General features: G+C 40.3%; 1 protein-coding gene across 2 annotated transcripts in view; it reads left to right on the top strand.

Moving 5' to 3' along the window:
* The window catches only part of LOC124777738 (major facilitator superfamily domain-containing protein 1-like), a 129642-nt gene that overhangs the window by 63286 nt on the left and 42095 nt on the right, over positions 1–24261 (top strand). For both annotated transcript variants that reach the window (XM_047253240.1, XM_047253239.1), the window contains exons 6-7: positions 5049–5259; positions 22316–22529. In XM_047253240.1, coding sequence (XP_047109196.1) covers positions 5049–5259; positions 22316–22529 — 425 coding nt within the window. The remainder of the gene's footprint in view (positions 1–5048; positions 5260–22315; positions 22530–24261) is intronic.

Below are 24261 nucleotides of genomic sequence, written 5' to 3' on the forward strand. Positions count from 1 at the left end.
GAAGAGAGGATATATTGAAGAGCAAGTTCCCATCTCCGGAGTTCGGATAGGTTGGTGTTAGTGGGAAGTATCCAGATAACCCGGACGGTGTAACACTGTGCCAAGATGTGCTGGCCGTGCACCAAGGCATGTTTAGCTACAGGGTGATCCTCATTACCAACAAACACTGTCTGCCTGTGTCCATTCATGCAAATGGACAGTTTGTTGCTGGTCATTCCCACATAGAATGCGTCACAGTGTAGGCAGGTCAGTTGGTAGATCACGTGGGTGCTTTCACACGTGGCTCTGCCTTTGATCGTGTACACCTTCCGGGTTACAGGACATCAAAGACACCAACCACTTTCTCGAACGCCTGGAATCCTTACCCAATCCGTTACCCCCAGAAACCATCCTTGTAACCATTGATGCCACTTCCTTATACACAAATATCCCGCACGTCCAGGGCCTTGCTGCGATGGAGCACTTCCTTTCACGCCGATCACCTGCCACCCTACCTAAAACCTCTTTCCTCATTACCTTAGCCAGCTTCATCCTGACCCACAACTTCTTCACTTTTGAAGGCCAGACATACCAACAATTAAAGGGAACAGCCGTGGGTACCAGGATGGCCCCTTCGTACGCCAACCAATTCATGGGTCGCTTAGAGGAAGCCTTCTTGGTTACCCAGGCCTGCCAACCCAAAGTTTGGTGCAGATTTATTGATGACATCTTCATTATCTGGACTCACAGTGAAGAAGAACTCCAGAATTTCCTCTCCAACCTCAACTTCTTTGGTTCCATCAGATTCACCTGGTCCTACTCCAAATCCCATGCCACTCTCCTTGATGTTGACCTCCACCTGTCCAATGGCCAGCTTCACACGTCCATCCACATCAAACCCACCAACAAGCAACAGTACCTCCATTACGACAGCTGCCACCCATTCCACATCAAACGGTCCCTTCCCTACAGCCTAGGTCTTCGTGGCAAACGAATCTGCTCCAGTCCGGAATCCCTGAAGCATTACACCAACAACCTGACAACAGCTTTCGCATTCCGCAACTACCCTCCCGACCTGGTACAGAAGCAAATAACCAGAGCCACTTCCTCATCCTCTCAAACCCAGAACCTCCCACAGAAGAACCACAAAAGTGCCCCACTTGTGACAGGATACTTTCCGGGACTGTATCAGATTCTGAATGTGGCTCTCAAGCAGGGATACGACTTCCTCAAATCCTGCCCTGAAATGAGATCCATCCTTCATGAAATCCTCCCCACTCCACCAAGAGTGTCTTTCCGCCGTCCACCTAACCTTCGTAACCTCTTAGTTCATCCCTATGAAATCCCCAAACCACCTTCCCTACCCTCTGGCTCCTACCCTTGTAACCACCCCCGGTGTAAAACCTGTCCCATGCACCCTCCCACCACCACCTACTCCAGTCCTGTAACCCGGAAGGTGTACACGATCAAAGGCAGAGCCACGTGTGAAAGCACCCACGTGATCTACCAACTGACCAGCAACAAATTGTCCATTCGCATTAATGGACACAGGCAGACAGTGTTTGTTGGTAATGAGGATCACCCTGTGGCTAAACATGCCTTGGTGCACGGCCAGCACATCTTGGCACAGTGTTACACCGTCCGGGTTATCTGGATACTTCCCACTAACACCAACCTATCCGAACTCCGGAGATGGAAACTTGCTCTTCAATATATCCTCTCTTCCCGTTATCCACCAGGCCTCAATCTCCGCTAATTTCAAGTTGCCGCCACTCATACCTCACCTGTCGTTCAACAACATCTTTGCCTCTGCACCTCTGCCTCGACCGACATCTCTGCCCAAACTCTTTGTCTTTAAATATGTCTGCTTATGTCTGTATATGTGTGGATGGATATGTGTGTTTGTGGGAGTGTATACCCGTCCTTTTTTCCCCCTAAGGTAAGTCTTTCCGCTCCCGGGATTGGAGTGACTCCTTACCCTCTCCCTTAAAACCCACATCCTTTCGTGCTTCCCTCTCCTTCCCTCTTTCCTGATGAGGCAACAGTTTGTTGCGAAAGCTTGAATTTCATGTGTATGTTTGTGTGTCTATCGACCTGCCAGCACTTTTGTTCGGTAAGTCACATCATCTCACTCTTTGAAACTGAATTAAAGGAGATAGAAATACAATACAGTGTTTGTGGTGTACCCTGTGGTCCAGCTAAAGATGGTAAATGTTCAAAACGATCTCATTCCTCTGTGTTACACCATCGACAACAACTTATAATAGACTGACGTGCTAATTGTTCCTAATGGAATAGAATCACAAGTTTGCTCAATTTGCTCATTAAGGGCATCCAGTGTTTGTGGTCTTGAGAGTACCCCATAAAAATAGGTCTAGAGGAAATAAATAAGGAGATCGTTGTATCAGTCTGATACAGAATGTTCAATTGAGAAATGCCCTCCCATAAAACAGTCAATAAGACTAGGAGTCATCAGATGCAACATTTTTAGGTAAGAGTCACCTGAGTCAATGTTTCCAAAGAAGTACAGCCTGATTAACCCTCTAGAAGACAGCCCACACTAGTCTGATACTCCTGGTAGACTAACATGCCTTTCCTCGGCTTCTCACTGGCCCAGTACCCATAATTATAATGGTTAATTGCTCTGTTAAGTTTAAAGAAACATCGCTTCATCCGACCAAAGCATTAGATCTTGAAACCTAACTCTTCTTCACATCTCTTAGTGATCCTTTCACAAAATTCACTTCGCCTATCGGGATCATCCTCTTTAACAGCATGGAAATGTATTGGACTCTAAACTTAAATTTCTGAGCCCGGAAAATTATATTAATACTGCTTTTGCAGATTCCACCCTCACTAGAGCATTACCTCACAGGTTTTTCGGAGATTGTGTGTATGCCTGGATCACTGCATCAATACTTTCCTTGGCCGTAGAATGTCTCTTTCTTCTGCAACCCTCTTATCCTGTCCCGTTCTTTCGATGTCAAACTTATCTCGGATTCTTTTAACTGTTACCCTTGTTGATGGTGTTCCAAATTCAACCCTCACTCACATTCTGTGTTTTCCAGTAAAACTTTAGCACCCATTTCCATTGATCCAATGATAATGTCATGTTTGTTTACAATTCTGAAACAAAAGAAAGTGTTTTTACATTTTTCACCGCTTTCTGAATTATTACCCACAAAACTGTACTTCTGTCTCCTTCAATTAAAGAGATATTCAATTTTAGAGAGTGTATACATTATTTTGGGACACACTGTATTGGTTAAATATTAGAATTATTGAAATATCTCAATATTGAAACTTTGTGCTTAGATTAAGACTGTTTATCAGATGATAGTTCGAACTCGCACCCTTGACATTCACAAGCAGTCCTCTGGCAGTCGGATTTATCCAAACACACTTCACAGCATGACTTAAAACAGCTTCAGTTGCAGTGCGCTATGTAATTTTAACCTCTCAGAAAGTTTCACTACACCATACCCTCCACTTCAAAGTGAAGTCATTGTCCTTACATCTACTAATTGTTTGATGAGCTCTCTATGTAATAAAATACAATATTATTTTACTTCTATGACTTGCCAATAACAGTTAATATTTTAACTCCATATTTATTTTTCTCTGTGGTAGTAAATACCTATAGAAAGAAGAAATGGATTAGATAAGGTTAGTTTGTGCGTGCTGAAATAAGAGGAGATGGGGGAGGGATTGAGGTTCAACAAGTTCATGTGGCACAGGAAGGTACAAAAAATAATATGTGTAGAAACATAAGACTGAAGGATGAAGGGTGATCAATTTGAAGATCTAGGAAATCAGCAGGAAAAGTGTGGAAACCTGAGATGCAGCAACAACAATCCGTGCGCTCATGTAACTGTGTGTTGTGCATGAACAAAACCATTGATAGAGTGATTCACAAGACAGAGCATGTCCGATTTGGAAGGTGATGGATAAAACACAGGAAAGAAGATGGAGAAAAGGACAGACACTGAGTAAAGTAATGTGTTGGAGAATAGTAGAGAATAGTAACAAAAGAAAACAGCGTAGGGTTGTGGGATGGAACAAAAGCCATTAGGTAGAATATTGAATGGAAAGTCCAGAATGTAATAGCAACAATAATGTGAAAAGAATAGATTGCTACCCACTATATAGAGGAGATGCAGACAGGCACAATGAAAATACTGTTATTTATTTAAGCTTTTGGCCAAAAGATGCACGTGCGCGCGCGCCCATACACACACACACACACACACACACACACACACACACACACACACACACTCTCTCTCTCTCTCTCTCTCTCTCTCTCTCTCTCTCTCTCTCTACCACTGTCTCTGGACATGTAGTGCTGCTTGTGGAAGTACGCAGGGATGTGATGGTTATAGGCTAGGACTGCTAGGTGCAGTCAGGTGGTTGCATGGGGGTAGGGGGGGGTAGAAATAGGGAGGGGGAAAAAGACTAGTGGATGCGTTGGTAGACTAGAAGACCATCTAGTACTGGAGTGGTAGAAGAGAAGGGTATAGGTAGGTGGAGGACAGGGTCTAGCAAAGTTTGAGGCTGGAGGTATTACAGGAATGTAGGATGTACTGCAGGGAGGACTCTCACGTGCGCAATTTGGAAAAACTGTTGTTGGTAGGAAGGAGCAAGGTAGTGAAGGCTGCGAAGCTGTCATTCAAGTGAAGCACATTGTGTTGGGCAGCATGTTCAGCAACTGTGTGGTCCAGCTGTGTAAGCAATTAGTATATGTTGGCAAGAGTTGAAGGAAATCCTTCACACTGGTAGTTTCAGAAGGGGGTAAAGTGAGAGGTGGGGAAACTCATTTTCTCCTTCCAGCCTCCACCTTGTACACTCTACAGATTAATTTTCTGTTTTCAAATGACTGCTGTCACCTAGGTTTCAAAAATAACTTTGATCAAAACTATGAATAAATTGTAACTGTTTCAGTAAGAGAACTTTCTGTCCTTTGTTGAGATCACTTATTTTGCCACTGCATAATTTCTTAGTGTTGTATGTGAGATTATGATGTTTAAAGTTCATTATAAAACATCTTCAATATTTTTGTACATTTTCAGCATCAGTAACTTGCATAATGTCCCTCGTCTCTGCTATTATTCTGGCATACTTGGATAGACGAGCTGAAAGGATCCTAAAGAGAACGATGGTCCAGGATGGAGAAGTGGTGAGAATAACAGATGTCAAAGATTTTCCTGCCATATTCTGGATGATTGCCATTATCTGCATTGCATACTATGTGGCCATATTTCCTTTCATCGCACTTGGAAAGTATGTCCTGCGGTTCCTAGATTTTGTTAAGGTTTTTTTTATGTTCCATATTGTTTTATATCAGTACTGCACTGAGTTTCTTCTTTTATTTTTTTCTACAATTTTGATTTTAAGCCAAGCTTTTTTTAATTTTATTTTATTTTGCTGATGAGCTGGTGCCAGCTACATATGCAGTTAACTTTAGTTTCGAACAGCGCAAGATGCTACAATGAGCCACCTAGTTGTTGGTAGTGTTAGACTGTCTGAAAATAGATATCCATATTTCATAATAAAGGTTCTCTTATTTTGAAGAAACATTAAACTAGGGAATTGTCTTAGTGCCTAATTGCTTCTGTCATACAATTATATATAATATGACAGTCTTATTGAACTGACAGTTGGGATATTCTCTCGAGGAACCAACTTCACAGATGATAATTTGCTCTGACATAATATTGAAAAAATTTTACTGAAATGCCTGCCAGATAAGATCACTTGACTTTATGTACATGTTGTATCTGGGTTTTAGTAACTAAGGATGTCTTGACCAGGTTCAAACCGTTGTTATGTTAACAGTATCAAGTGCCTGCTATACTTTTTCTTTCACATTCCTCATTAAATTAATAAGTCTTGTAATAATGTATGCAGAGACACTGGTCTTCCTTTGCTTTGATAATTGATTTGACAAAGCCCGGTTATATGTTGACTGCATGGAATTTAATTGAACTTTACGTGTTTAGTATGTTTTTAGGAACTACTACCTTTTTAAAATATGTTTTACGTACTTCCTAACAACAAATGTATGTGTGAAAGTGCTTCTTATACATGCACAGTGATAACTTTCATTTCTTAAGTAAATACACTACTGGCCATTAAAATTGCTACACCAAGAAGAAATGCAGATGATAAACGGGTATTCTTTGGACAAATATATTATATTAGAACTGGCATGTGATTACATTTTCACGCAATTTGGGTGCATAGATCCTGAGAAATCAGTACCCAGAACAACCACCTCTGGCTGTAAAAACGGCCTTGATACGCCTGGACATTGAGTCAAACAGAGCTTGGATGGCGTGTACAGGTACAGCTGCCCATGCTGCTTCAACACGATACCACAGTTCTTCAAGAGTAGTGACTGGAGTATTGTGACGAGCCAGTTGCTCGCCTACCATTGACCAGACTTTTCAATTGGTGAGAGATCTGGAGAATGTGCTGGCTAGGGCAGCAGTTGAACATTTTCTGTATCCAGAAAGGCTCGTACAGGACCTACCACATGCGGCCGTGCATTATCCTGCTGAAATGTAGGGTTTCGCAGGGATCGAATGAAGGGTAGAGCCACGGGTCGTAAGGCATCTGAAATGTAACGACCACTGTTCAAAGTGCCGTCAATGCTAAAAAGAGGTGACCGAGACGTGTAACCAATGGCACCCCATACCATCACGCCGGGCGATACGCCAGTATGACGATGACGAATACACGCTTCCTATGTGCGTTCACCGCGATGTCGCCAAATACGGATGCGACCATCATGATGCTGTAAACAGAACCTGTATTCATTCGAAAAAGTGACGTTTTGCCATTCGTGCACCTAGGTTCGTCATTGAGTGCACCATCGCAGGCGCTCCTGTCTGTGATGCAGCGTCAAGCGTAACCGCAGCAATGGTCTCTGAGCTGATAGTCCATGCTGCTGCAAACGTCGTCGAACTGTTCGTGCAGATGGTTGTTGTCTTGCAAACGTCCCCATCTGTTGACTCAGGGATCGAGACATGGCTGCACGATCTGTTACAGCCGTGCGGATAAGATGCCTGTCATTTCGACTGATAGTGATACGAGGCCGTTGGGATCCAGCACGGCGTTCCGTATTACCCTCCTGAACGCACCGATTCCATATTCTGCTAACAGTCATTGGATCTCTACCAACGCCAGCAGCAATATCGCGATATGATAAACCGGAATCGCAATAGGCTACAATCCGACCTTTATCAAAGTTGGAAACGTGATGGTACGCATTTCTCCTCACACGAGGCATCACAACAACATTTCACCAGGCAACGCCAGTCAACTGCTCTTGTGTATGAGAAATCCTCATGTCAGCACGTTGTAGGTGTCGCCACCGGCGCCAGCCTTGTGTGAAAGCTCTGAAAAGCTAATAATTTGCATATCACAGCATCTTCTTCCTGTCGGTTAAATTTTGCGTCTGTAGCACGTCATATTCGTGGTGTAGCAATTTTAATGGCCAGTAGTGTAGTTGACAAATTTTAAGTCAGTATTCCTGCAAAATTAAACTAGCTCTGCATAGTCCATTTCTTGAGCTGTTAAGACAGTATTCCAAATAAAAGGGCTGTTAAAATTCTGTAATATTGTAACATCATGGACAATACAGGGTGTTTCAAAATTCTTATTATGGACCTCTGAAGCCTTGTACTCACCTGGCATCTAAATTGTGCAACATTCGATATGGACAGTATCCATATAGCAAGATTAACAAAGACCAAAAAATGTTGACTGGTAGAAAAAAATTTGTGCAGTAGCAGATTTTTGTACATTGGTAGGGGGAGTGTCATGAACTGCATACTAAAGGTATTTTTTTTAGGTGTTTCATGATTATCTAGAAAACTGCGGCATCTAGCAAAAGTGAAGAAGAAATATTGGTTATACAATATGTAAGTGCAATAGAACCATATTTAGGAATACGTTGTGTTCTGAGGGTGTAATGGGGGAAAGCTGGGGGGGGGGGGGGGGGGGGGGTCGTCAGATTATGGTCATGCACTTCCCTCTTACGTAGGTCTGCAAAAAGAAGAAAGCAAGCTTGTGAGTCCCCATTCTCTCAACAGCACTGGGTTACATATAGCAACTATGGGGTATGAAACTTCGGGAAGATTAAAACTGTATGCTACATTGAGATTTGAACTTGGGACCTGTGCCTTTCGCAGGCCAGCACTCTATTGACTGAGCTACCAAGCTACCCAAGCATAATTCATGACATTCCCTCACAGGTTTACTTCCACCAGTATTTCATCTCCAACCTTCCAAATTGGTCTCAGTCTGGCACACAGTTTTGATGTGCCAGGAAGTTTCATATCAGTACACACTCCACTGCAGATTGAAAATTTCATTATGGGGACTACAGGGTGTTTCCCAAAGTTATACCGGTACTTCCATAGCTCCTCTTGTGAATCATTAGTGACGCAGTGTGCAGAACTTTCCCAAGGGGAGTTGATTATATTCAACAAAGTGTGTTAAAACTACATTGGATACAAATAAGAGTTGCTAATAATGCAAATGCAAGAAACGCATGTGGGCAGACACTATGTACATCTCTGCACACTGTTCTAACTGCTACAGTGGAAATTGATTTGGAAAAGCCTCAGCTTAGACACCTTGTCGGGCAGTTGTAGCGTTTTTCCGGGAGAGGTGACTTCCTCCACTATGAGCACTGTCCATGCAGTTTACAGACAGACTATACCCTCCCAACATTTTGTGTTCATTTCTGTTACGGAAGTAGGCAAAATAACTTAACTGATCCTATGTTTATGTAATATATTTCTTTTCACTTTATTGAGTGAGTGCTGTACTTGTGCTGCTTGATACCTTCCTGATATAATAACTGCTTCATGGGTTCACAGGCATTGTGCCATTATAGTGTTGTACAAGCTGCACAGTATTTCAAGGAGACAGCTGCTCATCATCTTCAGGTGCCTGCTGATGTGTTGCTGCAGAGTCTCACCAGTATATTATGCTGACTCACTAGGAAAACGCAGGTGCCAGGGGGTGGGCCTGTAACATCATCGTAGATGAATCATAGAGCATGACGACATCCAATGCTCCCAGCTGGAGAAATGGGCCCCAGTCTTTGCATGTGCAACTCCTTGGACTCTGATTCTCCATCTGTGTTGACTCGGATTCATTCATCTGCAGCTGATGATGCCTTAGTAGGGCCAGTGCTGGTTCCCATGCCTTGTTGAGTTGAAACCCAAAGTTTCTATTAATCAGGTCATTACACATATTTCATCTGCTTCTTTAATGATGGATCCCCAATATGTTCTGGGACCCAGCATTAAAGATGCAGTCAAAATACATATAACGACCTGATTAATAGAGACTCTGAATTTTAACTCGGCAAGGTATGGTACCCAGCATTGATGGTACTGAGGTAACATCAACTGCAGACGAACAAATCCAAGTCAATGCAGATGGAGAATTGGAGTCTGCACACTTAAACTGGATGCCAACACTGCCTGCATGCGAGCTGAGACATGACTTGCAGCCGCGCCATCCCCGCATCGCACATGCGAAGACTGTGGCCTGTTTCTTTGCCAGGGGGCAGTGGATGTCACCTTGTTCCATTATTCATCTGCTATGGCGTTACAGCCCCACCCCTTGGTGCCTACGCTATTTTCTAGCAAGTCAGTGTGTATACTGTCAAGCCACTGCAGCAACAGGTCAGTACGCACCTGAAGATAACAAGCAGCTGTCTGGTTGAAATATTGTGCAGCTTCCACAACATTATCTAACGTGATGTCTGTGAACCAGTGAAGCAGTACTAATTTGAAATTGCTGAGAGCTTTTATGTAAAATATATTCTTTTTAAACAGTGGTTGAGAAGTGTTTAATTTGTAAGTCTGATGTTGACTGGATCCTATGTAGTGCTGATGGGAAAGGGTTGGATTGGTAAATATGGCATCTTACTGCTGTCTGTTATTGTCACCATATTGTAAAGCCATATTGTAGTCATTTGGTGGTGAATTAATGAATGATCAGGAAGTTATTCAACTTCTCTCACCATTGTATTACTGGTAAATTGCATAAATCTCTTCCATTCAGAAATTGCGTGCACTTGTTAAGTGGGCTGCACTGAGTGGAACCACTTACCACACATCCACAGTATGTCTTCCAAGGAGGGTGTGAATATATCTGATTGAAAGGGACTGATCATGTTCAGTATTCTGCTGTAATGCATTGCTTGACTTGAGTTGAAATATATCAAGTTCTATAACACCTAGGGGACATAATTCTGTTGCAGAGGGAGACAAGTCAAGCCTTTGGGCCTCTTCATGTTTTGGAGAGCTGAGGCTGAGAGGCGATGCATTTGACACCCTTGATCCTCGCACTGACTGGTCAGGAATTTTAGTGCGTTGTTCATTACCATTCCCCTTACCACTGAACAAAGATTTGTGACTACACAATTTTTTCCCCATAATTTTCCTTAGTGGGCTGGACTGATACATTGGTACATTGTATTGTCATAGTCCTTATACAAATTCTCTCATCCACATCTACTGCTGGTTTACCAAAACTGGAAAATCTTAAAAGAAACTGGTTATAATTGGAACTGAGCAGCATAGATCAGATAACAATGATGGTGATAAACAACAACAATGATGGTACAAAATTAACATGTTGTTTTATTATACGGATGAGGAAATATTAATTTACATATAATTTTCAGTTGAATTATAAATAATATGTGCACATGTGTACATTTAGAATTAATATTTCTCATTACAGCACAAGTAGAAATCAGTAGACTGTATTGTATAAACTGTGAAACAAGGTAAAATGTACTTACTTCATAGTGTGTCTGTCCATTTTCATTGCCTTAATTGCAGTCTGTTTGCTGAATTCCCCTGGATTCCATGACTTGTAATTGGTGGTAACCAAACCACTTTGACTTTTTTATAGTAGTTCTCTTCTGAATTTTTATTTTTAAATTGTGTGTTTTTTCCTCTCTTTTGTTGTTACATTTCATATTATCTGGCCAAGTGCACATAGCATGCTTCTTTTTGCTTCTGTTTTTGTATTCTTGTGATCTCATATTCCAAAGGCATTTGAGGGCCTGGAAATCTCCAGTTATTTTCAGTGTTGTCTCTGTGGCAAGTAGAAACTAAATCAGAATACATACAGACTACAATAAGTCACATAACATTGTCACACGTTTTCCACTTCAATAAGGAAATGAACCTGTAACTTCATTGTGACACTTGTAGAGCATGAGAAATATGTCATGGAACAGTCCTGAAACTTCTCCTGTGAATCATGCTCCACAACTTTTGTTGCTAGGTGTGTACGAGGCTTAAATGTTGTAGAGGGTACTTGGCAGATAAAGTTTTGATAAGGAACTCTGATACGGAAATATAATGTTTTGATATAAAATAGTTGTGAATATTGGATAAATTTCAAATCTCCTGCTTACAATATTGCACAAACTGAGAACAGGGTGCCATCGTCAGTCTCTGTTGTAATTATGACACCACATACTGTTTTTGCCTGACTACAACAATGATGTGAGAAACTGTTACGTTTGCAACTACGAAGACTGAGTGTAGCGCTGCATGGACACACTGCACACTAGACATTGAAGAGGATGTCCTCTGTTATGTGGAAAAGATAAGTTCTTGAAACATTACCAATGCCTTGAACTCCTGTAGAGAACACAGGTCAACTTCATTTCTCCACTCTGTGTGCATTTTGATGTGGGAGATCTGAAAGTGATCAAATCTTTAAATTTATTTTACATCCAAGTGGTACATTGGTTCCTTATCAAAACTTGATCTACTAAATCCCCTCTACAATCCCAAGAAGCCTGTAATAGGAATTGTGAAACATCCTATGTTTTGAATCTCCGGACATCAGCAGTCCTATTTCTCTTTGTGAAAGAACACATTTTCTTTTGGTGTCAAAATTCAGCTCCACCACTCATGTTTTATACACTGTATAATCACGGGTGTCACCACACATCCCAAATACCCTGTTATGGTGACAGTTGCCAAATTCAAGAGACTTGTGATTGGTAAGCTGTTGAGAACATCAAAATTATCAGTGAAACACAGTTCACATTTTATGTACACTGTTGTTGTTGTTGTTGTTGTTGTTGTGGTCTTCAGTCCTGAGACTGATTTGATGCAGCTCTCCATGCTACTCTATCCTGTGCAAGCTTCTTCATCTCCCAGTACCTACTGCAACCTACATCCTTCTGAATCTGCTTGGTGTATTCATCTCTTGGTCTCCCTCTACACTTTTTACCCTCCACGCTGCCGTCCAATACTAAATTGGTGATCCCTTGATGCCTCAGAACATGCCGGCGATCCCTTCTTCTAGTCAAGTTGTGCCACAAACTTCTCTTCTCCCCAATCCTATTCAACAACCATTAGTTATGTGATCTACCCATCTAATCTTCAGCATTCTTCTGTAGCACCACATTTCAAAAGCTTCTATTCTCTTCTTGTCTAAACTATTTATCGTCCATGTTTCACTTCCATACATGGCTACACTCCATACAAATACTTTCATAAACGACTTCCTAACACTTAAATCAATACTCGATGTTAACAAATTTCTCTTCTTCAGAAACACTTTCCTTGCCATTGCCAGTCTACATTTTATATCCTCTCTACTTCGACCATCATCAGTTATTTTGCTCCCCAAATAGCAAAACTCCTTTACTACTTTAAGTGTCTCATTTCCTAATCTAATACCCTCAACATCACCTGACTTAATTCGACTACATTCCGTTATCCTCGTTTTGTTGATGTTCATCTTATACCTTCCCTTCAAGACACCATCCATTCCGTTCAACTGCTCTTCCCAGTCCTTTGCTGTCTCTGACAGAATTACAATGTTATCGACGAACCTCAAAGTTTTTATTTCTTCTCCATTGATTTTAATACCTACTCCGAATTTTTCTTTTGTTTCCTTCACTGCTTGCTCAATATACAGATTGAACAACATCGGGGAGAGGCTACAACCCGGTCTCACTCCCTTCCCAACCACTGCTTCCCTTTCATGCTCCTCAACTCTTATAACTGCCATTTGGTTTCTATACAGATTGTAAATAGCCTTTTGCTCCCTATATTTTACCCCTGCCACCTTCAGAATTTGAAAGAGTGTATTCCAGTCAACATTGTCAAAAGCTTTCTCTAAGTCTACAAATGCTAGAAACGTAGGTTTGCCTTTCCTTAATCTAGCTTCTAAGATAAGCCGTAGGGTCAGTATTGCCTCACATGTTCCAATATTTCTACGGAATCCAAACTGATCTTCCCCAAGTTCGGCTTCTACTAGTTTTTCCATTCATTTGTAAAGAATTCACATTAGTATTTTGCAGCCATGACTTATTAAAGTGATAGTTCAGTAATTTTCACATCTGTCAACACCTGCTTTCTTCGGGATTGGGATTATTATATTCTTCTTGAAGTCTGAGGGTATTTCGCCTGTCTCGTACATCTTGTTCACCAGATGGTAGAGTTTTGTCAGGACTGGCTCTCCCAAGGCCGTCAGTAGTTCTAATGGAATGTTGTCTACTCCCGGGGCCTTGTTTCTACTCAGGTCTTTCAGTGCTCTGTCAAACTCTTCACGCAGTATCATATCTCCCATTTCATCTTCATCTACATCCTCTTCCATTTCCATAAATTGTCCTCAAGTGCATCACCCTTGTATAGACCCTCTATATACTCCTTCCACCTTTCTGCTTTCCCTTCTTTGCTTAGAACTGGGTTTGCATCTGAGCTCTTGATATTAATGCAAGTGGTTCTCTTTTCTCCAAAGGTCTCTTTAATTTTCCTGTAGGCAGTATCTATCTTACCCCTAGTGAGATAAGCCTCTAAATCCTTACATTTATCCTCTAGCCATCCCTGTTTAGCCGTTCTGCTCTTCCTGTCGATGTCATTTTTGAGACGTTTGTATTACTTTTTGTCAAATAATGTTGCAAATAGTAGAGGCAAGTGAATATGTACATTCTGATGTTTGGTTTTCTTAGTTTTCTGTACCACATTTTTAACTGATAACAAGATACAATCCAATGGGGCATTCTCACAAATATGTAATTATCGTGAATAATTGTGGATTAGTAGACCCAATATGTTTTGCTAGATGTGGTATATCTAATGGCAGGTCTCCTTTTTGTTGATAATCTCCATAATAGAATGAAGGGACTGGATAGTATTGAATTACAAGGTTATTAATATCATTACCTGATGTGGGTCACAACATACTTACTTAAAAGCTCACTCTCAAATCAGAGGTGACACTGGATTTTAGGTCATCCATTTCTCAGTACAAGAGTGGCTGCATGCAGGAGTGCAATGGTGATGGGGTCAGCTGAGATTTTTCACCTCTCTGTGGTTGGAGACAGTACAGAACGACTTAAATGTTAGGCTGAGGTGGCAGATATGGTGGTGGTAAGGAAATGAGACTTTGGTTTAGTTTGCTAGTTTGCTTTTTATTACTTGGTCATGAGTTTGCAATGAATGTGCAGAAGAGCACAGACATTGGTTTATGATTTAAGTTAACATAGATGAACTTTACATGATTCTCAAATCAGGTACAAGAACAAATGACCACCCTGGCCCACCACTTTGTTAAGATTTTCGTATGCACAGTAACATATGGTACTACAAACCATGAACCATGCTAGGACCAGATTCTGTTGCTATTATTGAACCCTTTAAGTTCAAGTACTCGCCTAAATGTAAGTGAAATTCAGCCACAGGTATAGGTAGATACATGTATGATGGAAATCAGTGACCCTAGTCCAGAGGTACAAACAGGCAAGCTTTCTTAGTGTACAGGCTTGATTGAGTGTAATGCTCACGTAATATCTGCTAGGTGGTTGGTCATCTGACTGGAATTCTCCTCTGTCTGGAAGGAACTCTCCCCTCGTCTGCAGCTCTCCCCTCGTCTGGCGCTCTTCCCTCGTCTGCAGCTCTCCCGTCTGCAGCTCTCCCTAGTCTCGAATCTGCCTTGATTGATGTTTGAGGGCCTCTATTTACGGCATTTGGGGCCATTTGCTTACAGATGGTAAGTGACTGTGTCTCTTTTTGCCTCTGGTACACCATTAGCGATTGTGAAGTTAGTGGTTTCTCAATGCAAATGACCTCTTAATGGACTGGTGAAAGTGTCTTGCACTGTACATCTGTCTATAAGTTACAAGGCTTACTGCTAATATTCATACTTTATGATTTTTTTTTCTGGAAACTCTTGAAGATTCATCCAATACACCTCCCATACCAGGAGAAAATTTGTCCTCAAATCTTATGCATTAATTCTGCACTTTTTTCTTACACAAGTTATATTGCTGTTTTCAAATAAATATACAAACATGTTTTTTTCTATTAATACAATTACTAGAGTCCTGTAACACACACATGTACAATCAGTTTTCTCACCTTTTCTATCCTTCATCTGCGATCTTGTGTATCTGGTGGCGAAGCACTGTGGTTGGAAATAATTTCACTTAGGGGATGCACTTCTTGTGAGATTTTCCTACGAGTCATATCACAATTTATATGCACAAGGTCATAATGTTTCCCTTCTTTCCACTTGCTGTGCTGGTTTCTGCGTCTTGACTTGTCTAAGAATCACTACTATGGTTATGAGGGTAGTGGTGGTTGCTAATGCATAGACGGAACTGTATGTTTTCCAGTTGGATCTCTCAGTCTGTGCTACTCTTTTGTGTAATCGTAACTTATATTCTAATTCATGCATGCACTGTCCTAGCCCTTTTAGGTCCTGCAAGTGTGTATGCTCTCAGGTGTAGGAAAGCGCAGTTCTCGATCTTCGCCATTATTTGCATGTATTTTAGTTTTGGACTGGACCTCCTTCATGGTTATTTTAACATTGGGTGGTATGTGCCAGAGGCCTCACTCAGTCTGTATTGTCAGCTGGATATGTAGTCTAGTCTCTCGCCATATTCCATAAACTTTACTGAGAATGTCAGTTTACTGTCCCTTTCATGATTGTATCTATTGGTTTACAACTATCACATAACAGTGGTAGTCTTTCATCTTTGTGGGCTACATAGACCCATTCATCCGGTTCGGGGGTGGGGAGTCAAAATTTTATATGCTCACTCATATAGTATCTGCTGTTGGTAGTTGGTCATCCAAGGCTGCTGTTTGGAACTTTTCTTGCTCTGGAACTCTGTCTTGCTTGAGAGCATCTGTGTAAGGCATTTGGGGCTGTTAGCTTACAGATGGTATATGACTGTGTCTCTTTTTACCTCCAATTCGCAATCAGTGAGTGTGAAATCAGCAGTTTCTCAATAAGTAGGACCTTCTAGTGGACTGACGAAAGCAGCTTGCACTGTACGCCTTTAAGTTACAATGTTTACTGCTAATATTCATAATTAGATTTTTTTTCCTTTTTTTATGGCAACTCTTCATGTCTTGGTCATTACAGTAGCAACCTTCTGTAACAAATCAATCATGTGTTTGCACTGCAAATTTTGGTGTTGCTTGGACTTAGGTGACAGGATTTTTAATAAGCAATTCAGCCAGTTGGACCATTGGGAACAGGAGACTTTGATCTGACTGGATGTATAATCCACAATGTGAAGAGAAGAGGATTTGTCAAATTTCATGGAGTATAAGACCTATCAGATGAATCACATTACTTGTAAGTTTATTCTAACAATCTCAGTGGCAAAAGCTAATTGCCCCAAATGAGGCGTCTCCATGAAAGTGACCAAGTCTTGATGCATGACTACCATCAGCTGCTGGTGCTAATCTTATGGTTCTCTCTCCAACTCACCAGCCAAAGTTCACTTTATAATTTGTCAGCTAATTATACTAAGTTTCTACCTTGAATCCTGACTTAAAGAGTTTTGCACAATTTCCCCTTAGACCTCTGCCATAGCAGTGAAATAAGATCTCGTCTTGATTGGCTGTCTGTGAAGTAATGATACTCTTTTCACGCTTAGAAGCAGTATCAAGGGACAGACGTATTCTTTTTACTGTAGGATATCAATGAGGTAAGGCTGCTTCTCAGGGCTTTTGTTAGCCACCAATGACATGGAGTCCCCACCATAGGGCCCCTCACTTTCTCTCACCACCTATGCTTTCTTGCCGAAAGTGCTGCCTTCAGCATTAACAGAATTTGTCTATGATTGGTATTCTCTCTAGCCTCCTCCAGCGTACAAACACTTGAACATACCTGTTGTCAAGGCACCCACTGTCCAAGCAATGCCATTGACAGGATCGCTCTGTTTGAGACTCTGTTTATACATTTATCACGCAGATGGCTGCCCGGAAGACTAGCACCTTGGTGCCATTCCGGACTGATTAGAAAACTTATTGTAGCTTCACTTGCCAAGTGTGAACATTTTGTCTCTTCTCCATTTATATTACCTGTCAAAATTACTACTTAAAATTGGTCTTCGTGTGTTTAAAACAATAAAGATAAATTAACTAAAAATAAAATCAATAGTGTTTTGATGAAACATTATTAATTGTTTAATTCATCCAGTAATTATTGGAGGAAGATTGGTAAAGATTAACATATATGAGACTTAAGAGGCATCCAAAACTAGGTGCATGCCTTAGCCATCACTTTCGCCACTACTGATATAAAAATTGATATGTGATGGATTTTGCTGTCTGAAATTGCTAATTTTTGCAGGAAGCATCTAGAGGGAAGTGAGTGGTGTAGATGAATTCCAGTTTTGAGGTGCTGGTAGCTGTCACACTGCTCATTTCAGTTGTTATAGTTGTGTTTTGTAAATACAAATTCAGTAATGTAAAAACAACTAGAGCTAGTGGTGTTAGTAAATTCAGCAAGAGTTGAATGGGACTTAATTGTGGAGATGCAGGGGGAGTTTTAAAATGATGAAATAGTGTAGTTTATGCAAAACAATAAATAAGCACCAAGTATTCTGTAGTCAGTGTTTTGGAGACTCACTAGATCTGATTAAAAGAAAAATCAAAGCTTTTAAAAGTTGTTTTGGTCAATGTCCTAGGAGGGGAGGTTGATATTTTCATGAAATAATATTGAGGAAGTCCAGGTGTGTAAGATAACTGACCTCTAGTGCCCACCAGTGAATGAACTGATAGGTGCTTCTTTAATTTAATCAAGGTGACATTGTTGCTATATATTTTGATTGGATGGATAAAAAATCTATTCATCAAGCAGTGGCAGAACACACACATAAAAGGAAGTTATAAATGAACAGATTAGCACATAAGGTAGAAAACAGATGACAGTTTGAAAAAGACAGGCAACAACAAAGACTGACAAGACGGTTACATAAGAAGGAATGATGGCTACATGGGCTAACATAACAATGAAAACAATCAATTTTTTACAGTATAATGTAATTAAATAGATGAAAAATCTATGCTCTAAGCAGCAGCAGAACACACACATAAAAGAAGGTTATAAATGAACAGATTAAAACCTAAGGTAAAAAAGATGACAGTTTGAACAAGGTGGATGACAACAAAGACTGGCAAAAGGGGTACATAAGAAAATTGATTATTTTTGTTGTTACATTAGCACATGTGGCCATCATTCCTTCTTACGTAACTGTCTTGTCAGTCTTTGTTGTCATCTGTCTTGTTCAAACTGTCATCTGTTGTCTACCTTGTGTGCTAATCCGTTCATTTATAACATTCTTTCATGTGTGTGTTCTGCAGCTGCTTGGTGAGTAGATTTTTTATCTATCCAATTATATTATATTGTCAAAAATTGCTTGTTTTCATTGTGAGTATATAAGTTTCAGTTAATACACATTTCCTGTCACTAAACTCTGTAGTGATGATCATCTTGCCAGTAAAAAGATCAGCAATCTACAAAGACTTCAAGGAGTTTCATATGATGATACTGTGCATGCATCTTGGTAAACACATGTTAATGTTGCTGGTATATTCTAGTTTGATGAGATACCTTGTATCCATTTATTTTCTTGTGGTATGTGTGTCCTTGCTTGGATGAATATATTGTCTTAGTATTTGTTTATTTTCCTCTTCTGTGTAGATTTGGTATTGTATTAGAAATTTTGAAGGTGGTAGTCATCCAAAATACATGAAATATTTAAGTTCCATAAATAAATCGTGGTCCAGAGTAAACTGTTTCATATGTTTATAAAGTTATTTGGTCAGCTCTCATTGCAAACAATTAATAAATACTGAATCTACTCTGACATGGTTTCACAATGACCAATCATATATTGCCATCTACTTGGAAATACAAGTATTTTAAAGGGTAAAATGTATATTTGACACAACAAACAGTCATCAAGCCACAGTCACCAAAACAATGAAATTTTTAAAAGGTTACATAATGAAGCACTGAGTTGTCAGTTTCAAATGTAATCACAAATGTGAAAACTGTATTAATAATAGCAGTCACACTTCTTTCAAATATTATGAAAAACACACTAAAACCAGTAAACTGAAACAAAGCAGCAGAAACAGGTCACAGGATGCCATGACAGTTCTTGGGAGATCAGTCATTTCACACCTTAATGCAGTGTAAATGAAAATTGCATCGGGATGAAACACATTATATAATTTTGCATTACGTCCTGTAGCAATGCAATGATCATTTTGCAAACAAAAGTCTCACACAACTGAAAATTAAAAAAAGAAAGAGCATTTAACCAAGATCATGGCAAAAGCTCCTATGAGATACATAGTTATCATTGCCTCACCGTAATGTTATAATGTGCAGCAACCCCAAACTTAGAACACAGCACACAATCATATTGTGTTCTGCTAGTGAATTTTTTTTTTTTCCTTGTTCTCATTCATAAAAATAGATAGGTGGTCGCTTAATGTGTTTGTAAGTGTTGAAGCTATATGATGTGACTTTGGCACAGACATATGCTATGGTCCATAATGCACTTGTGCAATAGCATAGATCTTGAGCTGCGTACCACATGAATTGTTCTTTGGTGTCTGCTATACTTTTATGATATATTGTTTGTTTGCCTTGCTTATAAGTACTTGTGCTATGATTTTACTTTGGCATGGTTCTCTGTTATGAATCAATGGCTTATTACATATTCTGCTTTAACTCTGGTTTCCTGCCTTATTTACAAGCATTATTGTGATATGTCACTTATCTGTCCTACTTTGATATGTCATTTTGCCATAGTTCAGTATTATGAATCAATATTTTATTACACATTCAGTATTCACTGTCATTGAGGTGTTGCCTTCAGGTCAGTGTCACTGTCCTTTTATATATTTATTTGCCTTTGCAGTCATTTGTGGGAATAAGAAGATACGTATTGTCAAATAACCTATGAACTCTCGCTACCTACAATGCACATATGCAATAGCTCACACCTCATGCTACCTACTGCATTTTTTGTCTTCACTTGTTGTTATTCATCAAATATGTTTTCTGCCTCATTTTGTGAATGTTGTAGTTACATGCTGTTAGTTAGCCTTGGTTATATACTATGTGCAGAATTACATATGCAGTGTCATAGACTTTGAGCTTCCCACCACATTAATTTTTGTCATTACATATTTTTTTATTATTATAAAATATACAGGTGTATAATATAGTGTCACTGTAACACTGTTCTGTACTGGCTGCACATTTGTTGCACATTAGGTCAAACATAAAAAGATCAATTATGACTCACTTATGAACCCCCTCCCCCCCCCCCCCCCAACTGTTCCTTTCCCACTCCATATAATGATTGTACTTTTGCATTGCCACTTTGCATTACAGATGCAATAAAACTGGATATTGCTTATTCTGTGCACAATTATATAAAGTGAGTAATAGACAGCATTGTAATGATTAGTGTAGGGTTACCATTTTGTATTGTATTTACATCAATATTTATGTTGCCATAGTGCTGCACTGTAAGAAAATGTCGCTGTGTCACTGTCATGTGCTTGGAGTTTAGTCAAAAACAAAAAAAATTGAGTGTGACTCACTTGTTTACTCCCCCCCTCCCCCCTTTCTCGCCCTTCCTATCCTAATGCATGGGATGGTCATGCATTACAGGTGTAATTAATTTGTAGGAATTGCTTATTCTGTACATATCTATGTAATAATGAGTAATAGATGGCATCATGATAGCAAACATAGGATTATCACTTTATATTGTATTTATAACAATATTTAGGTTGCCATAATGCTGCACTGTAAGGAAACTTCTTGCTGTAAGCTGTTATTTTTGACAGTGATGCTTGTTATTGTAGACTCTCTATAGATCCCTTTTTTCCTTCTGTTTTTTTATGCTACACGTATGCCCTCTAGTGATTTGATGTGCAACCAGGTAGCTGAAGCAATGTCATGCTTGTAGATTAGTCTTGTGTTAGCCCCAAGTGGGAGTGCATCGCCTTTGTAATATTTCATTAGCAGAACACAGTAAGATTGCATGCTGTGTTCTAGTTTTGGGCTTGCTACATGTTGTAAGATTACTGTGAGGCAATGGTAACTACTTATCTCCTGGCAGCTTTCGCCACGATGTCAATTAAATGCACGTATTTTTGTAATTTTCGGATGTATGAGCCTTTGTTTGCATCACTGCAGGACCCAATGCAAAAGTATATAATATCTTTCATCCTGATGCAGTTTTCATTTACACTGCATTAAGGTGTGAAATGACTGATGAGCCAAAAATTGTCACGACGTCTTGTGACCCGTTTCTGCTGCCTTTGCTTCAGTTTGCTGGTTTTAGTGTCTTTTTTGTAATATTTGAAAGAAATGTGACTGCAGTTATTAGTGCAGTTTCCCAGGTTTGCAGTTACATTTGAAACTGACAACTCAGTGCGTTGAAACAAGTTATGTAACCTTTTAAAAATTTCATTTTTTTGTGAATGTGGCTTGATGACCGTTTGTGGTGTCAAATAAACATTTTAAATTTCATTCAATCACACTTCTTGATGACAGTTATTTCGAAGTATAAAATACTTAAAGTATGTTGTGCAGATATAGTTCATGAATGGGGAAATAAATTTGTTATTGTTTATAGATGTTTGATGAGCTTGATTTTTTTTTCCTTTTCATTCTGTGTTGTCTTTTTTCCATTTGCATCTCAGAAGGCTGCTTCTGCTTATGCATGGACCAACAGATTAGAGCTTTTGCATAATTATTTTCCATCAAGTTACATATTTGAGGTGAAAAATCTACCTTAATAAAACTCTACCTAGAATAAGTAGGGAAAACACTTCCAGTAAAATATTTCTATTTCATTGTCTAAATGTTGCAGATATAATTCAGAAAAACTATTTGGATAATCTGTAGCTAATTTATTAAGCTGAGTTCAGTACATTGTTTTGCAGTTCTTATTGTGAAATTATTCTCGTTGCCGTCCTCAAATGTATTATTTATTTTTCAGGGTATTCTTTGAGAGGAAATTCTCTTTTTCTCCAGAACAAGCAAATCAAGTGAACAGCATTCTATATGTAATATCAGCAGTTGTGGCACCAGTCTTTGGTTTATTGGTTGACAAAGTTGGGAAAAATGTATTCTGGGTGTTCTTGTCAATTCTGATCACTATTGGCAGTCATGCACTTTTGGCATTCACCTTTGTGAATCCCTATATTGGTGTGGTGAGTTAAATGATTATTAATATAGTTTTTTAAATTAGTTTATGCAAAGTTCTTTCACAAGTAGAGAAGTCCAAATAGATTGCAATCTGTGATAGTCAGTCTTGTTGTGAAATACAGTACAAACTAAAGTATGACACAACAGTGAATTGGTAAATTTCACTGTAAAAAGTGTGGTTCAAACTTTCACAGGCATAACAAGCAGTTCCAAAAAAGCAAAATCAACAGAGTAGACCAGAATAGCAGTATGAGTAGTTTTGTATGCAGTTTGGTAGACAGTCAGCCAGACAGTACACTGTGTGCGAAGAATTGCTTGAGCAGCTCATTACATTGGTAGAAGTAGACGGCTGTAGTTTAGCCTGGCCAGGTGGGTGCTGGCTGTAGCATCATGCATGGTAGAGCCACACTAGATACAGTGGTGTCGCTTTAATGGTTGGTCCCTGTTCCTAGCATCTGGGCGGAATCTGAAATCAATTGACATGTGCTGTGGTTTCACGGCATGGTGCACCCCATCGTTGTAGGAACAGAGAGCAACCTGGTTGTAACTGTGAATGGCAAAGGAGGGAGTGCCATTGACAGTTTGCAATGCCCACCGAAAGACATTGTAGCTCAGCTGCTTACCACAGCCCTTTCACCTTAATGAGGGCAAGGAGCAGCACTGTGTGGTGTGGTCCAGTGCTCGGCATGATGCCGAGAGGTGCACTGGACAAAAGCGATGTCCAGGAAGTGTTGTGAGGACATGCTGACTTAACCAGCTCCCAGTTGGCCTACGTGGCGATGTGTGGCTGGAAAGAGCTAGTATGGCAGTGGTTCCTGTGCTGCAAGGCACACAATTTCCACATTAGTCTCAAAACTGTAATAGTACCGGTACTAGAAGTGCTGCTTGGGAAGACCAAGCTGTGCTCCCTGTTGTAGCACCACTGGTGGCAGGTCATCTGTGGGTGGCCTAGAAAAGGACAGGATTTGGAGAGGATTTGGAGAGAAAAAAATGGAGACAGAGATGTAGAGCAATCTTGTGGACTGTCACGGTGAGGAGCTTCTGGAAGAGTGGTCAAGAGTTGTGGTGGGTGGTGACCCTGGCACAGGTGGAATTGCTCTTAGTGTCAGGTCACTGCCCTGGCACCTGTGTCTAAGGTGGAACACCCAGTGACACCTTTGCTGCTGGATATGAGCAGCAGAAGGCACAAGTGTGTGCTTGGCCGGGGCTGTAGAGCAGCCATGACAGACTCTTCTCCCCAATAGGTGTAACCCTGCATGAATGCTATAATAGTGGCTTCTGCACTGGTGGAATGCCTGTTTATAATGTAGTGGAACCCGGAATAAGTGTCGATGATTATCAACCAGGTTGCATCAAGAAAAGGGCTGCCAAAGTACTGATGAACTCTTTTCCAAGGCTGTGATGGTGCCAGTCAGGGAGGGAATGACTGGCACGGTGCTGCATGCTGTGTTGCACACATGGCAGTTCCATATGAGGTGCTCAATCTGCCTGTCAGTGCCGGACCAGTAGGTATAATGCCTGGCGAGCAGCTTGGTATGAAATGCAGCCCAGTGTCCATGTTGCTGGAGGCCTATGGTATTTAACTGAAAGCTTTCAGGAGTGGCTACACACAGAGAGATTTGGTCCACTGTTAATAAAATGGCAGCATCCACTAGAAAATGCCTGTGACAAGAGGTGAAAATAGTACTGTAGTGGGCTAGATTCAGCTTGGGGAGCTGGTCTGATCATTCCCACATT

This window comes from Schistocerca piceifrons, chromosome 2, assembly GCF_021461385.2.
Source record: "Schistocerca piceifrons isolate TAMUIC-IGC-003096 chromosome 2, iqSchPice1.1, whole genome shotgun sequence".
NCBI classification, from domain to species: domain Eukaryota; kingdom Metazoa; phylum Arthropoda; class Insecta; order Orthoptera; family Acrididae; genus Schistocerca; species Schistocerca piceifrons.